This window comes from Necator americanus, chromosome V, assembly GCF_031761385.1.
Source record: "Necator americanus strain Aroian chromosome V, whole genome shotgun sequence".
Taxonomy (NCBI): Eukaryota; Metazoa; Nematoda; class Chromadorea; order Rhabditida; family Ancylostomatidae; genus Necator; species Necator americanus.
Window position 1 is genome coordinate 32,211,266 of NC_087375.1, and position 17,067 is coordinate 32,228,332.

Below are 17,067 nucleotides of genomic sequence, written 5' to 3' on the forward strand. Positions count from 1 at the left end.
TCATTTCTCCATGTACGACTTTCGATAAACCTCTTCATGTTGATGTTTCAATAATTGATATCTTTAAGTGAACCGAACACGAGGTTGTTACTATACTTTATTCATGGCTAATGTTTCGGCAATATCGCCTTCTTCAGAGTCTTCTTCCGCGTAATACGGTGGCATTTCCCTTTGCGATTCATCTTTGTAGTGGATCCAAAAGGCCTCCATAGTCTTGCGCGCCGCAGTACTAAGTTCGCGCTCCAGAATCGTGACCTTAACTTCAAAATCTTTTCTGTTATGACGCCGTACTCTATGACCACCTAATGCAGTGAAGTCACATGATTTCCTTTTGCCGTCCAGGATTTCTTTGATTTGAATACATAGTGGTCTAGCTGTTTCTCCTATGTATTCGTCACCACACCGCACACAGGAAATCATATAAACAACACATAAATTCATGCAATCACCTTCGTTGTTATCCTGATGTATTTTGCACTCCGGTGTAGTGCAAATACGATCATATAGGCGATTGCTAATGAGCCTTTGCCTAAGGTTACTAGGTGGAAGCTCCACTACGGCAACAGGTTTCATTTCTGCCGTATTTGTCCTCCCAGTGAGCAAAATATTTTGGATACAGGCCCAGGAATCAGACAGCCCCACAGTCTTCTCTGGAGGATCCTCATTGTCGTCACCGAACAATTACTCATTTATTGTCTTTATTTTCATATAAATCATTTGAACAACGATGTCATTAACAAGGATGTCATGATTCAGAAATTCAGTATAAATAAAAAAAATAAGAATAACATGTAGATCATTGTACAGTGAAAGACACTCAAATATGCATTATTAAAGAAATATCATTTTTTGAAGAAAGAGTTAGTTCCTAAACCCATGCCCACAGGAGAACCCATACCACCAAGGCCACCACCGTAAAGACCTCCAGGAGAGAATGGAGATCCTGAAAAATGATCCGGGCTATTAAAACTCTTTGAGCATTTCTTGCGCATCACTTACCGTATGCACCACCCATTCCCATCGCTCCCATGCCAGGCATTCCCGCCATTCCATATGGACCTGGGAAAAAATTCAAGTAATCAGAGCGATTTGTAGAAATTTTTAGAATTTAAAAGGAATCATACTCATTCCAAACATTCCCGGATAGGCCATTCCATACGGTGATCCCATACCACCACCTCAAGTAGTTAAGATCGATACTTTTTTTTGCGTTCTCAGACGTCTGAATTTTTTGTCAACATGCTGTCTTACCGTATCCTCCGTATGCTCCTAACCCCATCATGCTGTCACCAGGGACATAGTTGGACCTATATGGGACGGAGCTGGAATATTCGTTATGATTTAGCAGCAACATGGAAAACTCATGAACGAGACAATAGAAACAAAAATGGATCACATCTCTTACTATTTAATTTAATTTCAGCAAATTTTTCTTTTCACAAGGCAAGACACACCCTGAACAGACAGACTTTTCGTCTATTTATAGATTTATTTTTCCGTCAGATCTTTTTATATCTAAACGGCTACCGTAATAACTTCTAATAAAGGTCAAAATAAGTGTGAAAGAAAGACCTTATTTTGTAATATTCGATGCTGAGCTTTCTTTGTTGAAAATTTGATATTTGCTCGATATGGGAAGTGACGCTGCTGCTTTTTTCTACAGCGATGCTCTCATTTGGAATTTCAAACATTGCATGTTTTGTGCTTTGAAAATTTTCATAAATTTTTTCGCTTGGAAATGAATCACAGTAGTTCAAATTGTAGAATTATGTGGAACTTAGTTAGATGCGCACAATATTTGAATGACCTAGGGCTTCCTGATCAAAACTCTCAAGAAATGTTTTTTTCCTTTCCTGCTTCGAAGAACCCTGAATTCTTTTTTTAGCGAATCTGTAAATAAACCACTACAAAATATCCAATAGAAGTAAATGGAACTAACAGAACTGTAGCGATGAATGTCAAAAGAACGGTTATTGCAGCTGGTCCCATTATATCTGAAAAAAATTCTAACTCAACTACTATTTAAAGATTTACACCAACAAATGATAGAAAATTCACGTGACCTACGTGGAAATTTTTGTGTGGAACTATAGGAAAGTGCCAGAACGATGTGAAATGCAAACCAGAACAGTGAAACCAATGAACTAACGACTGCAGACACTGGGTTTTTATCGTGTAAAGCGCAGAGCAAGGGGCGGAGCCGGCGATGATCCATCCATCGTATGCCTCCGATTTGAATAATATCCTCGATACGTGCTTTCGCCGATAAAATTACCAGTTATGTTCGGCACATCACACACTTTCCGAGTTCTCTTTTTAATTGGTGTCGCAACGAACGCGCCAAATTTAAATCCCAGTGACATATAGTCATTTCATTGCACATTGGAGGATTAAAAAATAATTTATTGCAATTTATCGATGGTTCGACACCGCCTAAGTACAACCAAACGTTTCCTCCGTCCGAATCCAACAAGTCGATATCAGGTTCATCTAGGTGAAAAAAGCTACTGCGACATAAAGGCGGCGTATCATAAAGTTGACGATGTCGGTATCCATGAGCAGGGAGGGAGGGGTAGGGGTTGTCTAAACGTATGAGCATGATCACGTTCAATTACTTTTAGTAATTCGGAAGTTGTGTGAAACAGCCTTGTGTGATCCTGTCTCCCTTACGATGCAACTTATTACGGGTAATAGAACGAGAGCAATCCGCAACGAGTCCACGAGTGTGCGAAGTGAAAAAATTAAAGAAAAAAAAAAAAAAAAAAAAAAAAAAAAAAAAAAAAAAAAAAAAAAAAAAAAAAAAAAAAAAAAAACCCCACACACACACACACACACACACACACACACACATACACACACAATCCCTTCTGGATTACTACGGATCACTTGCCCGGTTTTAACATTTATTTCATCTCTTCTTTTATTTCCCAGAAACATCACTTATCAATAGGATAGTCATCATTATTGTCCACAGCAATAAAGCATTTACTTGCATTTACTTTTCAGTGCCCCTTTGAGATGAGAGAGGTTCAAATGAAATGAAAAAATTAAAGAAAAAAGTGAATGAAGCAAGCTATTTTTTTTCCAGATCGCTGTAACCTTCGAAAAGTATTGTGTTTCAAAGTTTGGAACAATTTGCATTCAGGCAGGGCGATGTCTGGTTGGTACGGAGCGTGCAGCTGTCGACGAACCAACAGTTTTCAGCGACTGTTCGGTCGAGAGACGATAGAGCCTATCCTTACGCAGTTAATCCATCTAGATCCAGGGGCTACTTCACTAAGCTGGACTTCTTCGTCTGCTTGTTGTCGAGGATTTTCCGGAAAAGCGCGACAAATTAATAGGATCGATAGAAGACAGAAGACATCTGCTTATGAAAGTGGGACCTCAAATCCTACGTTGCGAACAACAGAATCACACCTTTTGCCTGTGATTACACCAAATGCGTCTTATGAAATAGCGAAAAGAGGATATTCGTACAATGAGCTAGCTCAAAGGTTATCCTTACCCATTCTGGATATAAAATGACACCCAAAAGCTCCATGTGCCTCTCGGAGGAAATTTATCTAGAACATTTCACCACATTTTTCCCGCACTTTTCTGGCATTCCACCAAAAAACGGAAAAACTAAGATTTTTCTAGAGCGAATCAGCATTTATAGACAAACTCAACATAATAATTAACGGCTACGCATTAAATATAACCTAATAAAACAGTGTACTAATTTAGGTAACTATGTTGACTCTCTATGACACATTTAACATGTCCCCTCAACCTTATTAAAGACCGTAGGAGAAATCTTATACCAGTGGTTTGGTTTTCGTATAAGGTTTATGTACGAAGAGAAAAGTAAACAGATTCAGTTGGTAATTCTCAGACTACACGGAATTGATCCTTGATCGCTCTGTTCTTTTTTTTCTGTCTTTTCAGTGTGTAATTACCGTATTTGTTTTGTATTTTATCCATGCCATATCTTTTCTGGGATCTCATTGGCGTAAAAAAATCTGTAAAACATAGAATTTTTCATCGTTGCCACTGGAAACATGTGTTCTCGTGCTTTTTTTAAATGGAATCCCAAACTTCTGCAGCACCTTACGTCGGAAAAAAAGAACTTTTGATGACAATTAAAATCGAATACTATTTCGAAAATTATTGAATGGGAACAGGCTACTTTATCTGCACATAAGCATTCAGACCAATTTGCTGCTATGTGCAGTATGCTTACTTGTACGGTAGCTTGGAAAATAAACACTATACTGAAGATTGGTTGCATATTATTTACACAATTACTACAACATCTTGGCCTTGTTCCAACATTTATCGATATCATGTATGAGTATTAAAAAAAAAAAACTTTTTATTGAAGGCTATTTATCGCCGGAACCGGACGATAATCCAATTCAATCTATATGTGTAGATTTTCTATGAAGAAAGTACAGAGTTCCTAAACTTTTCTATATGATTTGTTTGTAATCCTACGGTCACCACGGCACGTTTGTATTGTAAAACAGGTTGTTGCGTGGACACTCATCAAAAACAGTAAAAACGTGAAAGCGGATCGTCGGATTTGTGTTGGTTTTATTTGGGATTACGGCGAGGAACATGTTCGACAAAACCGGTACCGGCTGAATCAAGTAATAATGCAGTAAGCAGTAAGCGAACATATATAGAATACAGACGGAGCAATGACTAAAAAAAAAGTGCAGAACATGAACATACAGAAGGGATGCTGATATGCTACCCGAACAGTAACTTCACTGTTAACTGCATCGTGTCGTCTATCTCTTGCCGAGTAATTTCAGAAGAGCAGCGTAGCCATACGGTATGCATCTGAAAGGAGAGGAAGTTTATATATAAAACCTTTGATGATAAATTCTACTCTAGGACCCACTTTCACCTCGTTAAAACTGGTATTTTTTGCAGAACTCATGTCATTATTCGAAAAAGTTAAAAAATGGAAAATTTGTTGTTCTCGAATTTCTTTCTTTTTTTTTCTTTTTGTAAAACACAGCACTCTTTCCCAGATAAAAACATAATTTAATTTTTCATACCAGTATTGGGTTTTGAACATTCCTACTGTATTGTTTTATTAGTACTTGTGGATTTGGTATCAGTTATTTAACAAATTAATTGAATAGTAGTGCGTGTTGATGGCTCAAAAAATCAAAGAAACTCATAAGAACAAGAAGAAAAAAGTGAGTAACGCACCGATAGTGTATTTACACTACTCTATACTTACCATATTTTGTGAAAATTATGTTCTTGAAGAGAAAAACTAATGTTACATCAGTGACGAATGCTCCAAACAACTTTGCAGACAAATTTTCAGTGAAAAGATTCACAGAAATCTGTTTATACCCAAGACGGTGGATTAGTACCTACGCGTTTACATTAATATGAGAACTGTAATTGTACACAGCTGGAAGTCAATTTCTAAGGCAATTTTTCATGTTACAGATTCCCTCTGGAACTCTATACTTCTCAGCTCTACGTTGATGTTTAGAACGGCGAACGATCTATACATGATGTTTACCAAATGGATGCTACATCTGGCAATTAACGCGATTTTGACGTTTATCTGGGTACGCGAAGCGGGTAGTTAAACTGGTTATGTCATATGTTTGTCGTTTAAACATGAGAGTGAAAGATAAGCTGGCATTCCAGTAACTGAACACTTTCTCTTTCGTAATTTCAAACGTACACCTCGAACAAGAGAAAAAATCCAAAAATTTCGATGTTACACGCATAATGTTTCGACTATAGTGCGCTCTTTGAAGCATGACCGACCTGTTCTTGACTATGTATATTGTTTGTGAATATGTTAAAAATAATAGAGATATTTTTCGCTCATATGTGCCACCATACCATAGTGCACCTCTTTTGGGGATTAATGAGTAACTCACATTATCGTGTATATTTGTTTGAAAAAAATCCCTTAAAAAAACTTTAAGGGATGATCAGCTCCGGGTTCAGACGGTAGGCAGTTACAGAAAACGGGTGACTCACTGCTGGAACACACAGCAGCCAGCAGCATCAATAGGATTCGTGCAAATTCTAGTACGTAGATGTTCTTAACTTCAAGAGATCGGCGTACGGCTTTCAATAAAATCTCGTAAGTGCCTGCTATTCTGTCAACTCTTTTTGATAGAGAATTCTTGACCCACTTTGACGACAAAACCCTCTATTACCAGAGGAGCGCCCAATGCGTCGCTATTATGTCAGGATAACGCAGAGTGATGCAGGTAAAATAACCTGCTCAGAACACAGCTACAACCGCGAGAACAGGTCGGTTGAACGATCAACAAGTGATTACTACACTACAGCCCGAAATAGAATTGCAAAAAAACACAAGGGGTTATTTTAAGAAAATACCTTATAACTGGCTGAAAAACAGGGATAATCATTTCAGCTCATTATTTTCTAAATCATGCATAGTAAACAAGGGGTTTAACATTTCCTTGTCTCTAAAATAGCGTTAAGGATGCAAAATTGTTGAACGAATTGGGATTTTCAATTTCCTTATCACAACATTATTACTGCAGGATCCATCCGTTGACGCAGTGGTTGCCATCGAACCATTGCGACAACAATTTCGATGCCAGACTATGGGATTTTAATGCTAGCGTTGCAATTCAACAATAAATAAAGAAGTGAGTACTAAAGTGCCAAGCACATAAAATTTTGAGTTCTTTTATACACAAACATTCAAAACGAAACGCACCTGCAGTCGTGAACTGTCGCCGAAGCTGACACGGCAAAGTCACGACAACCTCCCTTACATAAGCCCAAGGCGTCGGTGCATTTCAGGAGATTTGCATCCCATCCGCAGCCAGAAGGCTAAAATGTATCTAAACACTTGTGGCTCAACTTTTCCGACAATCAATCAACATTGAATGCAAAAATGAATAGCTAAACCAATTAATAACTAGACGAAGAAAACAACCGAGAAACTGAAGAAATTCATCACGTACGTACTTAGTGAAGTATAAATTAGAAACAAACGAACGAAGAAACGGATGAGACTACGAAAAGTCCACCTTCAACTCTTTTCTAGAAACGCAAGGAAAAATATTAAGAAGGACTAGTAGGCAAATTAGTAGAACAGTTTATTGTCACGTATAACCCTATGCTCGAAACAAATGAGAGTACCCCTTTCAATAATAATAATAATTAGTAATTACAATAATAATGAATAATAAGAAGAAGATGAAAAAGAAGAAATACAATTTTAAAGGTCGGAAGCAAGACTGGACAAGTCTCACTTTGGTTACGACTTTGCAACGAATGGCTGACTCAAAACGACTTGAGGACTAGTGCAATTGCGTAGACCGATGCGGTCGAAATAGCGCAAAGGGAACCTTACTCATCTCTGCAGTTCAATTGTAGTCGGCAAGGGTCCCACCTCAAACACAGTCGCTTACGTAATTGCACCATTCTCCAGAAAGTTTTAATCCAACTACACATTCCTTCACCTTGCCAGTAATTTCAAGCAAAGTTTAAAAAATGCAACCTACTCCCTTGAAAAACTCACATGGAAGTTATCCTTGTCGTTTATTAAACTCATGTAACTCGCGTGTTCCACAAGTGTTATAGGTTCACGATGCATTGACACAGCTGTAGATGGTAAAGTTTGAATGGACGAGACTTGAAGAAAATCCCAATGAAACACCCACCGTTTCGATGCAATGAGCCAGTCTCATCGCGAAACTCATTCAGATATCCGCCTGTCAGTTCCTTGGCGAACGCATTCTGGTAGAGTCCGAGACCAAGTCCTAGAAGCCGAACGAAGTCAAAATGCGATCAACAACTTTACTGAACTTCTGCCAATACTTCAACCAGGAATCTGGTGCTACTGGTTATTTCGTCTCTTTGAACACTCCTTTCCCCACTAACATTACCTTGCGGCAATCCTGTCTGATACGTTGGCTGAGGTAGTAGTTGGTAAGTTGGTTGCAGATATTGCGTCGGCAAACCGTAAATGGGTTGGCCTACGTTCGTCTGATAAGGGACTTGAGGATAATATGAGGTCTGGTAGATTTGTTGGGGATCTAAAACGCTTAATATTACGAATGAAAGAAGTGGCAATAAAAAAAGATTTTGTGAAGGAAAACATCCTACCACCTTTAAAGAGTTCAAAACATTAATTACCTTGAGGAGATTGATAGTAGACGACAGGTTGTGTATAAAATTGACAAAGGGTTAGCGGAATAATGAAGGAAGCATGGATGATGCTCTTCATCTGTTGCAAAAAAAAAATTCAAAGTTATGGAAATGATAAACATTCCAGATGAAGTATTCTTTTTTAACTGAGCAAGAAAATCAAATTTGTAGCATTCTCAGGCGTTATGCTGCAGCGAAAATCCCAAAAAGGTCGCACTTCAAAATTTCTTAGGAGTTTTATGAGGGACTTTCCAGGAAATCCAAACAGATTTCAACATCGGTGCACTAGCACTTATATATAGAGGTTTAAACATAATGTAGTATCCACGCAAAAGAAGAGTGATGACCTCCAAAAGACGAATCAGAGTTGAAAATAACACGTGAGTGAATAAATTGAACACTTCACATCTGGAGCGACCTTCATGCGCGAGTGCTTAAGAGGTCGTCGGCATTCACTACATCACCTGTCGAAAAGAAAGCCATCGTAGCCGATTTGTGTGTTATGTAGGTTTCGCTCCAAAGCAGAGCAAGCTGCTGAAACGAAAAGAAGTGTCTAAATAGTTTGCAAATATGGTAAACACATAATAATAAAGAGTCTGTCTACTAATGCGTTGACAACTGTGCGATCCATCATCGGTGCATCACGAATTTTTCGTTAGGAATAACCATCTGACGAAGTGATTCTTACCGTAAGTATGAAAAGTGCACCAGACTTTTGGTCGTAAAAAGCCACATTTTCAATCTCTAATAAGTCCATTATTTTTAATCCATTATCTTTTATTATCCGCCATAGTGCTCACCAAGCCTTTCATCCCTCCGGGGTCGATAAATTGGTACCAGACTTGTTTGGGAGGATAAAAACACTGATTTGACACATCGGCTAGCCACCGCAAGTCATTGTATAGGTCAGATACACGTTCGTAAACCTCAAACGATTCTGAATTGAAGTGAACGTGGGGGCGCATCCCAAGCGATTAGCGAGCATACACAATTCCTGTGCCATGTCAAACGTGTATAGTCAGGTCCAGAAGCCATGAAGCATGGTGCAATTGCGTAAGTGGCTGCGTTCGAAGCGAAAAACGAGGTAAACGGTCAGGACCGAATGGGGATCCTTCGAATGGGGATAGCACCACATATCGCTGCAGTTCGCACTGGTTCCACGTCAGTCCTAACCGCCGCGTCGCTTCGGGCGCAGTCGCTTTCGCAAACGCACTGTGCTGCATGTCGTTTTGACTCGACTGTATATGCACACAACGTCATGAGGATTAGCAAATGATGCATATTTATTTATTGTTTACGAGACAACGCTTTACATATGAAGAAGCAAAATATTGTAGACAATCCAAAAATGGTGCTCCGATATATTTGTATTGATTTACAAAACACAAGAGGAACCCTTCAGAGAAGTTGAATGTCGTAGCTTTCACGGAAATGCCTATGTCTGTTCAAGGAGCTCCGTAGAAGAAAGCAAGCAGAATAAAAATAAAACAGGTTACAAGACTTTGAAGGTTTTTTAAGTGATGGTGTAAAGTTAGGTTAGAATACTTTCACCTCGAGCATTCAAAGAAAAAATCAAATATTCGAGCAGGTACTTCACTCATATAGGAAGATGAATTCGATGATTTGATTACCTTGACGCGATTATCCGCATCTTCGCCGAGCTGCGTCGTCCTTGAACACAGCTCTGCCCAACCTTCTCGATCTTCTGCGAGAGCTTGCACGGAATCGGTCCATTCGTCGCTATTCCGTATCCTGCGAAACCTTGCGTCTCGCCTGAACTGCCTATCCACGCCGAGTATCCTCAGGACCTCTATCACGGCGGTGCAAGATGTTGATATCTTCCACGTGTCATCCGCCGGTACACCACATCGAGTTCCGCTTAGAGCTCTTCATTGTGGCATACGCTAAGCCAAAAGTAGCCAAGCAGCCGTCGAAGCAGCTTCCTTTCCGTGCAATCAAGCCTCTTCATTACCGTAGATGGTGCTGCCCAAGTCTCCGATCCGTACATCATGAAAGGGCGGACTGTGGATAGATAGATTCGCAGCTTGACTTCATTGGTGGTGTGGGTCGACCACGGGCATTTTGTTAAGGAGTTGAATGCGGAAACGGCCTTAGCGCATCTTTGCTAATATATCTTTCTCGTAGCCGCCGTTGTTCTTCAGCATGCAGACCAGGTAACAGAACTTATCCGCGAGTACAACTGGTTGTCCGTCCACCCTGACTCCCGTTCGAGGTCTCGAAGAGATCCACGTCTGCCTACATTTATCAGGGCGTAGACATAATCAATAGGCTCCAGCCAACTTCGATACAAGGTTGACAACATGTTGAGGCTTTGTACTGCTTTTCGCGAATATAACAACATCGTCGGTGTACTCGAGGTCAATCAAGGAGCACCCTGATGGTGTTAAGACGATGTCGGCAGGACACTGATCAACTGTTCTTCGCATGATGTCGTCGATAGAGAAGTTGAACATGGCAAAGGTCCTGCCACTGCCCTTTGTCTTACCCACCTCTAATGGTGTTGTGTACCCGGCTGGTGTCCGAACTGCAACAGTCGTTCGTTGATTCATGTCATCAAGCAAACGAACAAACTTTCCCTGCACTCTATCGCGCTCCGCGACGATGGAGTACCAGGAAGGTTTGTTCGCTCGATGAAGAGAGTCGAAAGCGGTTTCAAAGTCTAGAAGGGCTAATTGCATCGGCTTCGAGTACCTACGAGTACGAGTACTAAAGCCAGCTTGCTCGCACATAACACACGGCAAGGAGATCCCTCGATAATTCCTAGGGTCCGTGGCAGATGACTTCTCGTGGAGGGGAATTATGATAGTGTGTCTCGACGAGTCAGGTATCCTTTTGTCTATCCATATTGAACGGATGATCTACGCCACTTCACGAATCCCAGACGAAGGAAGATATTTCAGCATTTCTGCTCTAATCCCGTCGACTCCACCAGATGTTCCATTTCCATCTTTTGGATACAGACCAGAATCTCCGACTCGGTCGCTGGTTCCTCGTTAATCGCATATGTCGGTCTATGAACGGGCTCGAGTTCAGGAGCTGACGGTGCTTGCCGGTTCAGCAAGGTCTTGAAGTGATCCCTCCAAGTTGGAGGGGTTGCTTCACCGACAGCCTTTCCACTGGCAGCGTCGAGGACTGGAGAACATTTTCTTCATCTTGCAGCTATACTTCCTCAATAAAGCATAAGCTTTTTGCGGGTTCTTGTCCTCCCATGCCTTTTCAAACTCCTTCGGTCTCCACGTCCACTCGTTATCGCGGTCTTATTGCAGTTGACGACAAAACTTCGTTTTAAGACGTTTTTCCTGGTTGAAATGGCCAGTGCTGCGGGCGACACATACAGAATTGTACGTGGATTTTGTCTCCGTAGATGCAAAGGCAAACTTCTTCCGCGGCATTTGTACCGGGAGTGTTCCTTTGCAGCGTCCTAGATGCACTTTGAAAAAGGAATCCGCATCGCAAAGCTTCCTCCTGGTCACTACTCCAACATAAGTAGATACACGTTGGCGGAAATTCGTTCTGAATTCTTCATCCTTCAGATCTGCCATGTCGATTTTTGGTTGAAAAGATACTCCTCGCTTCATTTTGTGGAACCGTATCTTAATGCTGAGAAGAACTGGACGGTGGTCAGAGTTGAAATTATCGTCCCAAGCGGCTCTGGAATTTCGGATATCCGACTGAGAGATGTTTCTCGTCAGAACGTAGTCGAGCTGAAGTTTGAGAGTGTTCGTCTTCCGCTTGCGCTGCTCTTCAAGCGTTAAAAGGATTGAACCCTACCACGTGAGCTGATGGCATCGATGATTCCTCTTAAACGTGAAAGCGATTATGAGGCCCTTCTGTTCACTTAAGTAACCAGAAGGTTGTCCGACGTGCGCTCCGCCAAATAATACCATTTTCCTGGCACATCGGATTGTTGTTCGAGTCCCGTCTTCGCATTCGCGTCGATTCCCACAATGACCACCTGCTGGCTGGGTATTTTAGACATTAACACATTGATTTCATCGTAGAAGGCGTCCTTAATGTTGTCCTCAGCGGTTTCCGTAGGTGCGTGGGCACTTACGATCCAGAGCTTACGTCCTCTGCGATCCCGCAGTCGTACGAACGCACATCTAGACGACGCCAAAGTCCTGCACCAGGTTATTGTAATCATTCCTCACAACTATCACGCGACCACTTACTTTGTTCTCATCAACATCGCCGCAGTATATGGTGTAATTTTCGATGCTGATGACGGGCCGATCTCTCATGCGTGTTTCCTGCAGTGCAGCAAACAGCACAGAGAGATATCGTAGAAGCCTATACAGGGCGGTTTGTTGGTGCTCACTTGACAGTGTTCGGCAGCTCAGCGTGACGAAGCGAATGGTTGTGCCAAAAATTCAGTGCGACCTTCAGGAAGTTGACCTTTCAGGTTCAGGTGGGTTTTGGCGATGTTCTGGACGATAGCACCTTTTTGCAAAGTATGAGAATCTTTCGCCATATAACAGTGCAGGTTTTATAGCTCGTACGTTCCCAATGGGTACACTCGAGCGCCTAATTGCGTTTAGTTACAGCAGGGCCACCACGAGCAGGTAACAATCAGACTTGTATATGCGGCCCCACTTGTTAATCACGAATACATTCAAGAACTCGAACCCAACACTCGATACTTCACATTTGCATCTTCTCACCTAAAAAGTGGAATCTATAGTTGGATCAAAAAGACTTGAAGCATGGCACAATTGCGTAAGCGAATGTTGAATGTCGAAATAGCGGGGATCCTTACTCATTTTTACAGTACAACTAGCGAAGATCCCACCTAGATAGCAACCGCATACGCAATTGCACCAAACTTCAGGTTGTTTTAACCCAATTGTATGCATGCCGTTTACGGTCACACTGTCACGACCACAGGACGACCACAGGAATACACTTGCGACTAAATTTGCATAGGCGGTTAAAAACAGTCGAGAACTGCTTTCAGCTGGATGATCGAGAGAGCGTGGTTACGAAAAAAACGCCCTTACTTGAGAGTTCTCAGAAATCACGATTTTTACAGTGCATCTAGCGTCTCGGATCCCATCTCGATCGCAATCGCCTACGCAAATGCACCAAACTTCATGTTGTTTTGACCCAATTGCATGTATGGTTGACATAACCATTCCAGAACTTGGTTGAGCTATATTCTGGTCAAAACGACATGGAGCTTGCGTAATTTGCTGTGTTTGAAGCGCTGCGGTGGAGGTTAGTGTTACACATGACTGTAGTTCGCCCACGTCGATCCCAACCGCTACGCTCCACCGCGCCGCCTCCAGCGCAACCACTTACACAACTACACCAAGCGCCATGTCATTTTGATCCGACTGTATGCGAAAACGAATTTGTCGGACGGATATACCAGCATGAAAGAAATATCCAAGCGATCCAAGTGTCAGAAATTTTGAAGCTTTCTTGCTTCACAAATGGTATTACCAAGTAAAGGAGAATAAAACAAAAATACCAACCTAATAACTCCATAATTTGAAGAACGTTATTCCCTTGTTCGGTTACTGTTTTGGGATCCAGTGGACGGGAAGCACAGAGGGATTACACTATACGTTGGTCTCTGTGATCGGTAAGCGGATTTCTCTGGTCTCGAATATTGGTGACCGAATAGACCTGAACCTCAATGCTTAACCTCAATGCTAATTGTAAGTTTATGTAACATGTACAACTGAGTTTCAAATAGCAGTTCGATCGACTAAAACGTTGACCTCCACGTGAGCCATGGGATGATCCATTTGCTAGTGAGAAAACTTGTGACCCACCAGCGGATCATGCTTTAAAATGTCACTGCTTTACAAAAGCATTATTTTACTCAACGTTATTTTATACTATACTTTAATATTGCACTATACACCACATTATATTTTAGTATTATTTGTACTGTTTTACACAACCAGGGGTACGTGCAATTTCTTCTTCTCCTCTGTCACCCTGCGGCAGGTCATTGTGATAAGAATTATATGAACAAGGACATTGATTTGCCAGTCAACAAAAAAACGATCTCAAGCGAAAAAAAACGCCGTGTCCGAAGTTTATGCGGCGAAGGAAAGAGTAGATGCATGCGGCGGTCCTATCAAGAATAATGAAACTCGGTATTGCTCGCACTGAATAGTGATGGACGCCCTAGTCAAATTCTAATTTTATGTCAATAAGATTTCTAGTTTCAACCAAAGTAGTCACAATCCCTGACGCTGTCCTTTGAAAATACGACCTATCAAGGTTAGCGTTGCAACTATGTTATTATCCAAGCGTGATGATAACGGCAAGATTTACTGCAACGGTGAGAACCCCCTCCTCCCCGAGTTGCGTTGGATGCGTTGCGGTTGTTCCTGAGCACAAAGTAGTTGTGCCCAACTGTATATGTGACTACTGTTGTACCAGTGGTAGCCGATCAGCTAACAAAGTAACTATGGATCGGTCATTTAGCATGAATAGTCATGTTCTCGCTTCATCGTTTGTTTATCCACGTAGAGATTGTGTGGTAATAGTTCATTTTCTCGTGCATGATCCATTATTGATTTTTCCTCGATTTCGCAACAATCACTTTGTCGTTAGCTTCTATTCTAGAGTACTAACAACAGCTATTCTTATTATAGTAGACTGCAATGTCTACCACCGGTACAAAGGACTTCGAAAGGGAAATAAAGTAAGTTTTGTGGTTTACAAGAACAAGTTTAATATGGGAAACTCTTCCATGCTTCCTTACTACTCTTAATGAAAAGAACTCATATGATAGGTTTTGTGAATTGATGCAGGATAGGAACGAGTATCGAATTTATTATCCTTACGTTTTGAAAGCTCTCCTTCACCAATTTCTATCGAAACTAATCATTATTGAGCATATATTTGCGTGTCATCTGTTCCCATGATTTTTCTATGACTAGTTAAATGCACGCAATGCTATATTCTCCATTCTGCATCGCATTCACAATTCATATTTAGGCATTGGGATAAATCGATCCTGGTTTAGTTTTTGTTCCTCTGTCACCGCAATCATTTTCAGACAGATTATGTTCGATAGAATTAGCATAATTTCCGAGGAGCTTCGTGAAAAAGGCGTAAGTTCCTTCATGCTGTGACACCTTGCGAAGTTTTTCTCTTTCATGAATGTTTTTAGATGCGATGGGGTGATATGTTCACTGAGGAAGACAACCGTGCTATAGAAACATTCACGATAGAAACAATCGGCGAGAGCGTAGAAGAAGCAGCAGAAAGAGAAGAGCGCAAGCGTGAACTGGATAGAAAAAGAAGGGAAGTTACAGCCAGACACAATTACCAGCTTGTTTATGTGGACATTTTCCAAAAGTTTTTCTTTATGATGATGTGATGTTTGAAGGGCAGCTCAATTTTCAAATTGTGAACAAATCCTCCTCTGGACTTTTTATACACGTATGACGTTAGAAATACTAGACACTTTAGTAGATTTTGTGATTTCCATTGATTAAAAAAACAAGAAATTCACATCTCTTAGAAGAAAAATTTATAATTCCTTGAGTAAGGTTTTAGTGGGACTTCAGTATCTAGTGATTTTACGATGTTTCCTACATACACACATATACATATATATCAGTTTTAGATAAGACGTTACTATAAATTTTAATTTTTTTCTGTTGTTGGAATTGTCTGTGTTAGACTCGTTCGGATTTCAGGAGCAATCTAAGTCAAGCACAAACGCCAGGATCTGTTTCAAGCGAAGAGGTAGCATTTTGATCTTACAGAAACTTAAGATGAACTTAAACTCAACGATGAACTTAAGGCCCTAGAGAAATCTTTCTTTACGACCAAAACTACTTTGTCTATGTTTTAGTCTGAAATTGTTCCTGATGATCCGATTCCGCAATCCGCAGTTTCTTGCAAAAATCAGGAAAAAGTCACCACAAATATTCCTGAAGATGAACCTACTCCTGGACCATCAAAAGCGAAAATCCACGAGGACTTCGTTCAGAGACAATATCGTAGACACGATTTCTCGTCAGTTATTTTCGATTATTATGCTGTTTTATCACAAGAAATCAATAGTACGCTGTTCGATTTCAGGTCGGGGTCTGCACGTCAATTGACCACACAGTACCATAGAGGCGGCACTTGGAGACCAAACAGAGTGTATCATACATCGATGGATGATGCGTGGCGCTCTAAGAATGAAAATCCTATGAACCGTAATTGGCGTCGTTCATACTACGAAAGAGGTGGTTGGAAGGAACGTGGAAAGAGACATTTTCACGGCCGTCCTCGATGGTCTGACGAGCGCTACTTGCATCCACGCGGATCGCAAGAACAGAGCGATCGTGCACATGTTAGCTACAGTGTGAGGAGATTTATGTTCTAACATGAATTTTGGCGCCCATTTTAGTGTCAGCAAAAAAAACTCTAGCATTGCGGTGATCAAACACAACATTACCCAACCAGTTATCGTTGGCCATAATTCAAATGCTGGTGTTTTACCTATTTTACCGTCGTCTTCTATATTAGTGAATCCTTTCTATTATTTGAAGAAGTCACATTTTCTGCACGTATTAATTTTTCTCTCCATTTGAAGAAGCACCCAAAAGTCCTAAAATCAAACTTTCCAGGCGGAGAAAGACAGTTTGTTCTGTTCCTACCAAGAAAGTGGTCAAGCTTCTTGGCACAGGACTTAGAAACAGTTATTTGTGTCATGGTTGATTGGTTGGATCTATTGTACACATATGTTGACAAGAATAAAAGCTTCATAATTATTAACGAGGTTTAAAAACAGAAACATCAAAGAAGTGAAGAAAATCTGTCATGCTTGAACTAAAAACAGAGATACGGGGGTATATAAGAGGTAACATTGGTGTAAGAAATCCGAAGACGAATGAGGAGACATAGCAACGTGGCAGCTGTAAAATCCCG

At 40.8% G+C, this 17,067-nt stretch overlaps 6 protein-coding genes across 7 annotated transcripts; 1 reads left to right on the forward strand and 5 right to left on the reverse strand.

Moving 5' to 3' along the window:
• Positions 1-90: 90 nt before the first annotated feature.
• On the reverse strand, positions 91-573 carry RB195_015873 (uncharacterized protein; the record flags this gene model as incomplete). The annotated part of the gene is made up of 1 exon (XM_064206793.1): positions 91-573. One exon carries the CDS (start codon positions 571-573, stop codon positions 91-93), a length of 483 nt encoding a protein of 160 aa, XP_064062674.1.
• Positions 574-842: 269 nt separating this feature from the next.
• On the reverse strand, positions 843-1,354 carry RB195_015874 (uncharacterized protein; the record flags this gene model as incomplete). The annotated part of the gene is made up of 4 exons (XM_013439209.1): positions 843-943; positions 1,000-1,059; positions 1,125-1,178; positions 1,252-1,354. 4 exons carry the CDS (start codon positions 1,352-1,354, stop codon positions 843-845), a joined length of 318 nt encoding a protein of 105 aa, XP_013294663.1.
• A 3,421-nt stretch (positions 1,355-4,775) lies between these two features.
• RB195_015875 (uncharacterized protein) lies at positions 4,776-8,236 on the reverse strand (the record flags this gene model as incomplete). Its single annotated transcript, XM_064206794.1, has 6 exons — positions 4,776-4,827; positions 6,719-6,834; positions 7,529-7,611; positions 7,671-7,769; positions 7,896-8,045; positions 8,146-8,236. 6 exons carry the CDS (start codon positions 8,234-8,236, stop codon positions 4,776-4,778), a joined length of 591 nt encoding a protein of 196 aa, XP_064062675.1.
• A 2,203-nt stretch (positions 8,237-10,439) lies between these two features.
• Positions 10,440-10,856, reverse strand: RB195_015876 (uncharacterized protein; the record flags this gene model as incomplete). Its single annotated transcript, XM_064206795.1, has 1 exon — positions 10,440-10,856. One exon carries the CDS (start codon positions 10,854-10,856, stop codon positions 10,440-10,442), a length of 417 nt encoding a protein of 138 aa, XP_064062676.1.
• Positions 10,857-11,074: 218 nt separating this feature from the next.
• On the reverse strand, positions 11,075-12,419 carry RB195_015877 (uncharacterized protein; the record flags this gene model as incomplete). Of its 2 annotated transcripts, none has more annotated exons than XM_064206796.1 (4): positions 11,075-11,310; positions 11,514-11,599; positions 12,063-12,187; positions 12,351-12,419. In XM_064206796.1, 4 exons carry the CDS (start codon positions 12,417-12,419, stop codon positions 11,075-11,077), a joined length of 516 nt encoding a protein of 171 aa, XP_064062677.1. The 2 variants fall into 2 exon arrangements, with proteins under 2 accessions (XP_064062677.1, XP_064062678.1); XM_064206797.1 differs by having other exon boundaries at positions 11,450-11,945; positions 12,026-12,187.
• Positions 12,420-14,798: 2,379 nt separating this feature from the next.
• RB195_015878 (uncharacterized protein) lies at positions 14,799-16,832 on the forward strand (the record flags this gene model as incomplete). The annotated part of the gene is made up of 7 exons (XM_064206798.1): positions 14,799-14,839; positions 15,197-15,251; positions 15,311-15,498; positions 15,843-15,891; positions 16,001-16,164; positions 16,231-16,501; positions 16,767-16,832. The coding sequence occupies 7 exons, from the start codon at positions 14,799-14,801 to the stop codon at positions 16,830-16,832; spliced, it is 834 nt and encodes a 277-aa protein (XP_064062679.1).
• Between the last annotated feature and the right edge of the window lie 235 nt (positions 16,833-17,067).